General features: G+C 40.9%; 2 protein-coding genes across 2 annotated transcripts; one reads left to right on the forward strand and one right to left on the reverse strand.

Annotated features, from left to right (window-relative positions):
* Positions 1–296: 296 nt before the first annotated feature.
* On the forward strand, positions 297–8681 carry mrps35 (mitochondrial ribosomal protein S35). The gene is made up of 8 exons (XM_063876454.1): positions 297–474; positions 1477–1529; positions 1663–1830; positions 3288–3348; positions 3477–3616; positions 5242–5351; positions 5439–5508; positions 8084–8681. The coding sequence occupies exons 1-8, from the start codon at positions 342–344 to the stop codon at positions 8351–8353; spliced, it is 1005 nt and encodes a 334-aa protein (XP_063732524.1). The 5' UTR covers positions 297–341; the 3' UTR covers positions 8354–8681.
* Positions 8682–9428: 747 nt separating this feature from the next.
* Positions 9429–11349, reverse strand: LOC134879642 (MANSC domain-containing protein 4-like). The gene is made up of 3 exons (XM_063906147.1): positions 11130–11349; positions 10883–11017; positions 9429–10303 (listed from the first exon to the last, which is right to left on the reverse strand). Exons 1-3 carry the CDS (start codon positions 11347–11349, stop codon positions 9438–9440), a joined length of 1221 nt encoding a protein of 406 aa, XP_063762217.1. The 3' UTR covers positions 9429–9437.
* Positions 11350–11563: the final 214 nt, after the last annotated feature.

The following is an 11563-nucleotide window of genomic DNA, read 5'->3' on the forward strand; positions in this document are numbered from 1 at the left end:
TTTATTCCTCGGAAATAATGGGTTCACATTTTTCAAGCTCATTTGAACGCACCACAGAAAGCAGCAGCTGGCACACTTGCACAGTTGCAGCCTGAAATCAAATAAAGTTATCGTGTTCATACGGATGAAAACAGCTATTTTGAATTATTTCAACCAAAATGGTTTCTTATATTTTAAAGAAATTGTAACAGGGCCGGATGTAGTCCCATTATCTTTCACGAACTGTGATTACATACCCGTGTTTACCGTTAGGAGGCGCTGATAACTCACACTGCACCGTGATAACGTTTCGCAATTCGCCTTATTTGACCCTGACAGCACGCCGTAGTCATTGGGAAAACATGGCATCTCACGCAAGTAAGGCATTTCTGTCCCTAGGTCGAATTAATCTTTCTGGTGTTGGACTTCACAAATCACTGAGCAGAGCCACATACGCGACTGGGTTACCTACACATTCTGGTGGTGGAAATAAAGGTGAGTTTTATTGCCGCTGCTTAGACACATAACACACTCATTCGTAGTGCACGCTTAGCTAAAGGCATGGGTGCTGTTTGCTTACCAAGGCCAAGTTACTGTCCCCCTGTACTTTGACAGTAATTTACATTAGCAGTCACTGTTTTAACTTGAAACAGGACACATCAGCTGTATACAGGGACAACCATATGTGTAAATAGAGCTATTTGAATTGTATCGATGTGTATTGAAGCTTTATACATCCACGGTTGAGGCAGTTCCAGGAGTTTTTATGGGGGCTCTGTTATAGGTTCATTATGGCAGTAACCTGATGATTATTTATTTGCAATCATTATCTATCCAACTACAGTAGTGATACCTACAATAGGTAAAAAGACAGATGCATGGTCTAGAAAATGGATGTATTATACAATTGCTATAATAATATTTGGCTATTTACAACTGCTAGCTGCAGTTAAGTTATTGTGGTTATCAGGTAATTGTTGTGCTTGTTGATTTAAATCATATTTTGTTTATCAAATTAAATGTGTTTATCACAATGTTTTATGCTTAATGTGTATTTGGTCTTACTTCACAAAACAAGCAAATTCATTTTACTTTCAAAAAAGGCAGCAAATGCTCTCCATTTAAAAGCTGGATCTTGGGAATTTTTGGTATGTATTCCTTGAAAAACTGCATAAGGACACATCTAAATTCTTGCCTATTATTTTTCTTTATATCAACAAGTCTACTGACAAATTAACAACACATTTCTGTGGCTCTTATAACCAGAGGTCAATCATACTATGAAATACACCTTAAATACATGGTATCTCAAAGTAAGTGCATTGTTGAAATATAAGTAATCACAAATAAAGTAAGCAAAAAACTTCATTTCAGAAAAGTGATTTGTGCTGTGTTTTTAAGTTTACAATATCTGCAGATTACAGTGTTGGCAGCATGACATGCAATGCTGTATATGTAGTTTGTTTGTGACTAAACCGGAAATGTTTTACATTTTAGGTCGTCCTGAAAGAGGCCATGGTCAGGGATTCGTCAAAAGACCCAGGAGAAGTGTAAGTCTGCAGCTTTAATGTCTGTTTTCCAAGGTGAAGCTTCACACATTGTACACGTATCATCATTATTCTGCAATGCACGGTCACAGATTTTCTTAATGGAAAGCCTCCCTTTTCTTGTGTTTTGTTTCAGTCAGGGCCGCCAAGGACAGATAAGATGGCGGTGGATCAGGACTGGAGTTCTGTTTACCCCACAGCCACCCCCTTCAGACCGAGCACTGTCCCCCTGCCGGTGCGGATGGGCTATCCCATGAAGGGAGGCGTTCCTCCAGAAAAGAAGGGCAACTTGGAACTGATCAAGGTAAGATCTCATTTATCTTTTCTCTTTTTAAAGACACTTTTATTGAAGCAAAAATGTAAAAAAAATCCATAAAGAAATACACATGAGAAACAAAATACCCTCTACCTCCCCCCACTGGTTGGTGGGGGTTGGTAGAGGGGAAAGTTCTCCCTTATCCACAAAAAGTAGAAAAGAATCAAATGAGTGAATTTCTATTGTATATTGATGAAGTATCCTTTGGGAAGCAGTTGAAGCACACAAGGACACCTTTGGATACTACTTTACTTAGTAATAAATGCTTTACTCGATCTGGACCCGCAGGTTAAATAACATTATTTTGGTTCTCATTTAGTCCATGGGTTTCTCCAATGTTCCAGACCTCATCAATTATATGAACATTTTTAAGTATCCAAAGACATTCTAACAATGTATTTTAAGATTTTGTTAAGAGGAGGTCCAAAGCATAAGAAGTCAATCTTAATGAAAGATTTTTACATCACTGACAATTGGGAAAGGCATTCTGGTGTATCGTGCAGTTTAATAGGTTATATGAAAGACGTCATTGAGAATATTACAGTGGAGATATTTCAAGGATTTTAAAACAACTGCAGCATCCTAACTGCTCTCAAGATGTGATTCCTTTTTCTTTTTTTTTATCTTATCGTATGAAGTAAACATTTAGAATAAGGTCAGACTTCATTAATTACGTGGAGCCACACAGCACAGGGATGCATTTTTGCAACTTTAGATACTGAGTTGTAGAGCTATTTGGACAAGTTTAATAGGATTCAAATCAGCTACAGGCTCCAAATGTGGAAATAAACTTGACTATGGGCTGTATCCGTATACCTTGGCATTTACTTCCTGGTATTCATCATGATGAGTTAATTGTAGCCTTGCAGGATCATGGAGCACTTTTTGCTCTGCCCTGTGGCTCTGTTTCTGTCCCCGGATTACTGAGCTGCTGGGACCAGACACCAGCTGCTCCATCTGGACTGCAGCCACTCGCAGATCCACTACACCCCCCTAACCCCACCCCACCCCACAGCTGGATCACTGCCCTGCAGCATAACGATATTGATTTCATTATCTAGCTCTGCCAAGAGGGCTTAACTGTTCTTAGTGCTTGATGCTTGAAATGTTTTATTTTTTAATTAAAACTCTTCTATGTTTTTTCTCTTAACCTGTGACCTATACACTTTGTTATTTGATTTCAAAATAGAAAATATATATATAACATACTTTATTCACAGGAAGAAGAGGATAGATTCTGTTTTCCTCTTTGTTTTCTGTGACATTAAACACCAGTGTATTCTGAAATCTAATCCTTTCTTACATCATTTTTGTAGACGGTCCAGAAAACTGTTTGATTGAATTTTGCGTTCCACTTTCTAAATGAAGATATAATTACTGCAGGACCTTTTTTATATTGTTGTAGTATGAATTTTTACTGTTTGTATCTTGCTTATTTCCTTCAGATTCCCAATTTTCTGCATTTGACACCAGTGGCGATCAGGAAACACTGTGAAGCTCTGAAATGTAATTTTTTTTAAATTATTCTTAAGAGATTTTATTCTGTGTTGATGTCTAGCAGCAAATAATGTTAACTTTAATACATATATCTTAGGCTTAGTCAGTGTTTTTAATATCTCTTTCTCTGCTGTCAGCGTTCTGTACAGAGTGGCCCTCTGCCTTGGACACTGACGCCAAGTGTGACGAGCACTTCCCCATCAAAGTGGAAAGCACAGACTACATATCCGCAGGCCCGTCTCTCAGAAACCCTTCAGCTCGGGTGGTTCATCTCAAAGTGAGTCTTGGTGCTTTTCCAAGTTTTCCTTTACAGTTTCTATAAATATGTTTTGGCCTCAGCTATACCTGATTAACTTTGCATTGACTGGGTTTTATAGATGTATAGAAAGTAATGTGCAGCGAAGCCTGACATGAAAAATGAGATTAGAGATTTACAGCGATGTATAATCACCAGCTGACATCATGACTTATCTAGGGAGAAGCTCTTTGTCCACTGACCTGAAACCTAAGAAATTATACTATCAAGTATGCAGAGAATTTAACCATAAAAGCATATTTGACATGTGTTCAAGCTGCTGCTGTTGTAGTTGTGTTAGTTTAACTTCATTGGACACGTTTGTCAACTAAAGCTTTCACAGAAAAAAGTATCAAAACATACATCACCGACATATAATGTTGGGACATTTTAATATTTCTCTTAATCCCCCCCTACCACTAATCCAGCCATGTACAATCCGCCTCGAGAGACATATATGTAAACGCATAACAACCACAAGCCATCCAAAAGCAGACTCAACCGTAAGAATACTAAAGCATGATCAAGAAGTCAACAAATGCAACATAGACTGGCCAGTTAAAGTATGGTATGAAAAATGTAGAGCATGGAATTTACATTTAGAGTTGGTCCACACAGGTCAACAAAAAGCGTAATGTAGCTAATATTTATTCACATCACTACCACATTACTTCTGTGTGAAGGTGACAGGTTTGTGTTTTAAAGTTCAGGATCTTAGAAAAGGAAGAACAGAGCAAAAAACGATTTTCTTTTTGGTGGCTGAACAGTTTCTACTCTGGCTTTAGGAGTCCAAAGAAAATGGTTTTGTTATTCTCTTGTGTTTTATCATGAATTTTTCACAGGTGAACCATAATACCGTTCTGCAAAACATCTCTCATTGTAAAACATGAAGTCAAGCTTCACAACACAGACTCACAGCAATCAAAACTGCCTGTGACAAATCTGTCATTTTCTAGGTGGATTTTTTTTTTAGCAGTAATCACCAGCCATCTGCTCCACTGACACTCCGCCTTAGATTATATCAGCATGCTAGGAATTATTCAGACATTAATCCAGGTGGATTAGGCAAAAAAAAAATAGATCAGAGGGCAAATCTCACACAGTTTCAGTTTCACAAAAACTCTTTCAGCTTTTTGAATGTTGAATGCATGCAGTAAGGTTTTCTTTAGTTGAATTGTTGGAAAGAACATCTTGTACAAAATTGTCTTTTAGATGCAGTTTGCTGCTTCTTAGAAATTATTCTAAATCAAGGCTACAGACAAAAAGGAATCATGGAATAATCTCTGGTTTCCATTCATCCATTGTGAGAGGGACTTAGAGTTTACTTTGAGCATTAACGTTCTGATTTTCATCTGTAAAAAGTATCGTGTTTTTAATCAACACAGTCAAAACTCCATACAGCTTTAATACAATTAGTCTGGGATGTGGTTTTATTATGTCTACGGGATAGAGATTCAGACAGGAGATATAGTACATAATGAAATCACATCTGCCCTAATCTTATTGTCTGTGTATTCCTCTTTACATCGCAAAGCTTTATGTGAAAAAGCAAGTGCTTTTACTGTTTCTCTACAGTAAATAATCCAATTGTTTCATTGCCATCACAGGTAAAACTATCCAGTCTAAATCTGGATGACCATGCACGCAAGAAGATGCTCAAACTTGTTGGAGAGAGATACTGCAAAGACACCGATATCCTCTCCCTCACAGCTGATCGGTAAACACCTTCTTTAAGGTTCACAATACTAAATTAGTAGTCAAGAAATGCCCTAATTCACCTCCTTTTCCTCCTTTCCTTCACCAGCTGCCCATTGAGGAAGCAGAATCAGGAGTATGCCATGTACCTGCTAACTGTGCTTTACCACGAGTCCTGGGTGAGTAGAAAATGTTGTATTTTTGTCTCTACTCTGCTTTGCTCACTGGCCCATTTCTGTCTTTTACTAAAGATGACATTGTGAAGATGCATCAGTCTCTCACACAAACTGTTGACCTGCTGTCCTTTCAGTGTGCGCGCTCTTTTTAAAGGTTTTGTTTTGCACACACACAAGACGGCTATAATCCGGATAAAGAAAACAGGAAATAAGTGGTCACGTAGTAACAGTTGTATACAAGCAACTTCCTATCTACTTAAGGAGTAAGATAAAGCAAAAAGCGTGTTTATAAAAAGGGTATCACAGTACCTGCAAGCCCTGCACTTGATATATTATGCATTATTGGTGTAAAGGAACTATTAGCCAATTTATTACTTGAACTAAAAATGCAAATTCCATGAAATAAGAAAAGATAATGCCTTCAGATGATAGTGGTTTAGTAAGCAGGGAGGCTATCTTGTGCCTATGAATTATACATAGTTACATTTTAAAGCCTGGGAAGAGACCGAGGGGTAGACCTAGGACCAGGTGGAGGAATTATATCTCTTCGCTGGCCTGGGAGCGCCTTGGAATCCCCCAGTCAGAGCTGGTTGATGTGGCCAGGGAAAGGAAAGTTTGGGGCTCTCTGCTGGAGCTGTTACCTCCGCGACCCTGACGGAAAAGCGGGAGAAGATGGATGGATGGACATTTTAAAGCCTTTATTATTATTGCATTCAACAAAATATATAAATAAAGCAGTATTGAATTCAATGGTGAAGTCCTGAATTTACAGCTTAGTGTTCAAATGAAATGTCTCTAAACTGGACTAAGACTTTGTAAAAAGGAAAAATAACATTAACAATATATTTTAGGAAGAAAATATTATTTTAAAAAAGTTAGCAAAAAATATAACATAACAACAAGGACATTCCTGTAAAGATTTGTATTCCTTTATCTGTATCTTCAGTGACATTTACCTATGGTTAGCCAAATGGCCAAGTCTCTTTTTACCAGGGGAATCATCGCCCCTGTTGCTCTGCGATCTGAGAGACGGAGCCCATTAGGGAGGAATCAGCCTTGAATGGGCAGGGGGGACTGCAAACAGCAGCATTGTCCAGTTGACATTTCTCCACAGGTTGGGGCGAAACAAACTCCCCTATCAGGTGTTGACCCTGATACTCTTAATTCACATTAAGCCAGCCATGCCACATCAGAGAAGTCTGCACCAGGTCATTAGCTCAGGCACAGCGCGCATGAATTTGCAGCCAGCCACATAAAAGAAAATGAGTGTCTTATTGTGCAACCATTGCCTTTCGGGAGCTATTCCCGTCATGGCTTAGTCACATTTCTAAAAAACTAATTCTCTCAGTTGGGAAAGGTGTCCAAGCCAGGAAGCTGAACACCGGCCGCTGCCCTTTTGGACACACAATGGAAGGCACAGTGCTTGTCCAGCAGGCTGGTGGAAGCTGTGAGCATAGCGTTGCTTTCAGGTTGTAATGCTAGCCCACAAAGAGGCCAATTGTTAGCAGCCACTGAGGTGATTTTATCTCCCCACTCAAGGAGACGGACCTTCCCTGCTAATTCCAGTTTGTGCTAATCCAGGCCAGCGCTGGGGCAGAGTGTTCAACGCTGCCTGCAAGCTGGAGAGAAGTCAGACACTAGAGGCACTCCAACTGCGTTTCTGAATCCGTGCCCAAGAAGTTTTCCAAAACTAAAAATATAAATGCTAATTGGCAAGTTATCAGTTATTCTGTTGCTTGACCACACTACTTGATATTGAATGCAAGTTCAGACATGGTTTCAATGCTGGTAACACTCTACATTATTTAATAAAGCCACAACAGCATCGGGAAGAAAATTGGAACACAGAACTTAAACTTTCACTGCTAAACTTTCTCTTGAAATCAAATGTAGTAAGGTTGTTTTATTCATTATTCTAATACAAGATATTATTTTCAATTTAAGCAAAAGATGTTGATTTGTATAAAAAGGAACCTACTCGTGGCTTCAATTAAAGAGGCGGGCATATATATATCTTTATTACAAGTAATTATCATATCCCTGTTGGATCAACGGACTAATCGTTCATTAGTAAAATAATCCATAGTTGCAGCCCTAAGAATAATGCTACTGTATATCAGGCCTTCATTTGTTCAAAGGAAGCTGCCGAGAAGCTAGTGCTCCTCACTCATTAAGGCCTGAACTTTGTCGGACGGGATGTGATGCGGATCAGATATGTATTGTGGTAATGATGGTCATTAACCTCAAACACCTGCAGAGCAGCAGGGCTTAAAGCTGCTGCACAATGGGCTGGCTGTTCTCAAGGGAATGTGATGACAGTTAGACGGGCAGCGGAGGGGGCACTACGTATAGAGAAACACTATCTCTGTGAGAGGAGCATCAAAGAAGGGGCGAGGGGTGACCCAAGACCCCCATATTTAACATCTGGTGCCCCCAAACTAGAGAATCCTGAATCATAAAATATGTAATTCTGGTCATTTCTTGCTACCCTGCTTTGAAAATATTGACATAATGCTGTAAAACAAACACATACATTTCATTGGTTAAAAAACGGTGTCCTATTTTTCTCATTCCTCAGAAAACCGAGGCCTGGGAGGCTGAGAAGACCGTGGCCGACATGGAGGAGTACAGCTGGGAAGAAAGCCCGTCCCAAAAGAACATCTTAAGCATGTTGGTACGCATGAAAGTGGCCGGAGAAGGAGAGGACGAGGAAGTACGAGAGCAGCTGCTGGGGAAAAAAGAGGTTCAGGAGTACAAGGACTCTGTCACGAGGCTGATGAATGAAGGAGAGAGCGAGATCACCATTCTGCAGTACAAACAGGCTGTGAAGAAAGTACTCAACCTGTAATACAGCTTTATGTACAAATGTAACTACGTGAACATGGTGGAAATAAGCAGCAGGGACCACAAAAAAACATTAAGTACTTGGGGCCTCGTGTCATTTTGGATTCCATCTATGTACAAGTAACACAAACGAGATTACTGTAGGTATTTACTGCTCAAATATATATCAGGATATAACATCTTTAAAGGGTCTCAACTAATGTATTTATTTTCCAAAACACTGTCTAATCGGGTGTATGATGCTGTCTTTATTACAAAAAAATGAAACCCTAATGTAAGCGGTTATTAAGTGTTCCGTCTGTGTGATGATTAAAGCCTTCTCTGTCATGAAAGCCTCATTCAGTCTGATCCTAGCCCAACATCCAGCTCTCCTCACTGTCAGCTCGAGGAGTGGCTCCCCAGTGAAAGGATGCTTTCAGCAGCAGGTTTGGGGAAAGTACTTTGCGCTTCTTTGGGAGTTCTGGTCCCTGGTCCGTGTACTTCTAGGTCAGAACAAACCCAGTGCACTCAGGAGATGTGCTGGACTGAGGGAGGGGTTAAACGCTGAAGCCCAGCAGGCAAAAGTAATCCATCATTGCACATCGTTTACGATTCTGAATTGAATTGTAGCTGTCCTTGTTTTCTTGGAAGCGCCCCTCAAGTCCCACTTATACAACTTGCCAAAGTTTTTGCGGTGTGGCATCAACATCCTTTAGATCTCATTGAAGTACACCATGATGTAGGTCAGCCCAATTGCCATCATATCATCTTTCTTCAGGCAAATTCCTGCGGGCAAACGCACTGGCTCAGTTTCTCCTGTCAAATGTCATTGCGTCCCAAGTGAGTCCAAAATCATGGCAACTATGTATTTAGTAATCTCATCTAATGCACTAAATACCTCTGCCTGTTTAGCTTAGATATACAGAATTGTAACTTTAATGCATCAGTTTACATTAACAGTATTATCCCTTTTTGTTTAGAATTAAGTAAAAGCTATTAGTAATCCAGTACACAAAATATATTTTACAAAGTTGCAGTGCAAATTTACACTTTACACTTCATCCTGGATTCTTTCTTTAGAAACATTGTTGTTTTTTTAGGCACTACTTTCACGAGCTTTCTCTGACCAGCACGTACTTTATCAGACGCATGGAGCCAGTTTTCCCTCTAAACGATGTCCGGTATCGTCCCATCCTCTTCCTCTGACCCCTCCAGCTCACGACCAGCAGGATGGAGCAGCAGCAGCTCAGCAGCACCGCGATGAAGACGGCCACTGCAACCAGCAGAGTGTGAGCAGCTACATGCCACCCAGGTCCCAAACCCCCAAAGGTGTCCTCCCCGCTGACACCATGGCCTTCTTCACTGCCCGCAGTGTGGTTCCTCGCCGGACTGCTCTTTGTGTCGTTCGGGGATTGTTTGCTGCCCTCTATACTGCCCATAAGAGATGTGGAAGTTGGAGGGCTGGTGGCCAGCTGAGAGAAGCTGCTGGGGGATGTGGAGGGCTGTGCAGTTGTGGTAAAAAAGGCAGGAGTGGTCTTGTGATTGTAAGGGATGAGGGGGGTTGCTGTGATGGGTGAAGGAAGCATAGTAAAGCTGGGTGAAAAAGAAGAGGCGTAGGTGGTAGGGGTCGTTTGTGCATGGTTTTCTGAAGATAGGAGATTTCCTGGAGTCTGTGGAGTGGAGGACAAGGCAGCTGTAGTTGTGGGAGCTGTGGAAGGCTCACTGGCACTCTGCTGTGTGGTGGTACTGGTGGCAGGGATGGAGGTGGAGGTGGTGAGCGCTCTGCTTGCTGTGGTGGGGGGTGCAACTGTGGGTGCTGAAGTCAGAGGCTGTGCAGCGGGCGGAGGTGGATGGATGAACTGGCGTTTGTCAGGGGGCAGCAGCTCTGAGGCATTGCCTCGACTGTAGTGGTGCGGTAACACACGGACATTAGAGGTGAAATATTTCCCAAACACCAACAGGTCAGGATCCGCACCTAGGAAACAAAATACCGTGTCTCTTATCTATGTTTTATTCCACAGTTTTGATAACATACTAAACGTACTGGCTTTTTAATTGTACTTTTTTTTTAAATCATCTACTATTCTTAAACAAAAATGTGTTTTTATATTATTTTTTATCACAAGAAGAAGTAATTCTAGGTCTGTGGTGGAAATGTGTTTCGTTATTATCCTTTCCTTATGATTGCTGTACTATTGAACATTTTTATATTGGATTACAATTTGAGGCTTTAGTATGTAAGGAGCCTTTTATGGCTGCTCATAAAGGCAGTAATAATTGTATTGTACTGTAGGGTAAAGACAGAGCAGCTAACAATTATTTCATGGGATGATTATAATGATCTAAAGTGTTGTCCACTGAATGTAATGCAGAATTATGTAAAATAGTAACATCTCAAATACAGAAGGGTAAGAGTAGGAAGTTGCAGAAAATGAGACTACTTATAATAGTAATAGTAAATTAACTAAGTACTTGTTTTCGATATTAGGTGTAGTTGTAGACCATATAGTAGGCTATCACAGGAATTTCAGTATTGACCTATTACTTGACTTACCCTTTGTGATATTGTACAGAACCACGTTGCCTCTGTGGCTGAGGATGCAGCTCTCCAGTGTTGGGCAGTGCAGGTGGAAGCAGTTCACGATTTCTTGAGTTGTATCATAGTGAAATATTGCCAGATTACAGGAAACTGTAAAAGGAAAGGCATTACAATTAGCCTATAGGTGGAGGCATAGTGTAAGATAACAGAGCAAAAAGTCACTTTATTTCAAAATGTGTGTTGTTTAGGAAGCATTACTCACAGTTTCTTGTGAGGCAACAAGTGCGGCTGCATTTCAGCGCGGTCTCCTCCTGGTAAGACTTGAGAAGCTGCGCTCCTCTCCGCTGAGACTCCTCGATATTGATGAAAATCCCGGGGAAGCGTCGGATCCAACAGTTCTTATAATAAGAGGTCGGCGAGCACCTCGACTCCGTGTGGCACGCCAGACTCAAAACGGTCAGCAAACCCCATGTGACATTCATTGCGCGTAATGTAAATCAGACCATGTTAAATTACAACCCGGGCGCAGCAACCACATATCTGTGGAGCTGATTACTTGGAGATGACAGGCATGAAGTGCCAGAGAACAGCCAGAGGTCTGGATCTACCTGTGCCAGTCCCTCTGCAGGTGTGTCACTGCTACGCAACTTGTGGAGGGGGGGGGGGGAGACCAGGTGTCCAGGAGTCCAGGAGGAA

Source organism: Eleginops maclovinus, chromosome 2 (genome assembly GCF_036324505.1).
Source record: "Eleginops maclovinus isolate JMC-PN-2008 ecotype Puerto Natales chromosome 2, JC_Emac_rtc_rv5, whole genome shotgun sequence".
In the NCBI taxonomy this organism is placed as follows: domain Eukaryota; kingdom Metazoa; phylum Chordata; class Actinopteri; order Perciformes; family Eleginopidae; genus Eleginops; species Eleginops maclovinus.

Bases quoted from the DNA above. Each gene is read 5' to 3' on its own strand.
- LOC134879642 (XM_063906147.1), bottom strand. From the start codon at position 11,349: ATGAATGTCACATGGGGTTTGCTGACCGTTTTGAGTCTGGCGTGCCAC. The intron at 11,018-11,129 runs GTGAGTAATGCT...TTCCTTTTACAG, and splicing joins TTGTTGCCTCACAAGAAACT to TTTCCTGTAATCTGGCAATA. The intron at 10,304-10,882 runs GTAAGTCAAGTA...TTTGTTTCCTAG, and splicing joins TCTGTACAATATCACAAAGG to GTGCGGATCCTGACCTGTTG.
- mrps35 (XM_063876454.1), top strand. From the start codon at position 342: ATGGCATCTCACGCAAGTAAGGCATTTCTGTCCCTAGGTCGAATTAAT. The intron at 1,831-3,287 runs GTAAGATCTCAT...TATTTCCTTCAG, and splicing joins GCAACTTGGAACTGATCAAG to ATTCCCAATTTTCTGCATTT. The intron at 3,617-5,241 runs GTGAGTCTTGGT...TTGCCATCACAG, and splicing joins CTCGGGTGGTTCATCTCAAA to GTAAAACTATCCAGTCTAAA.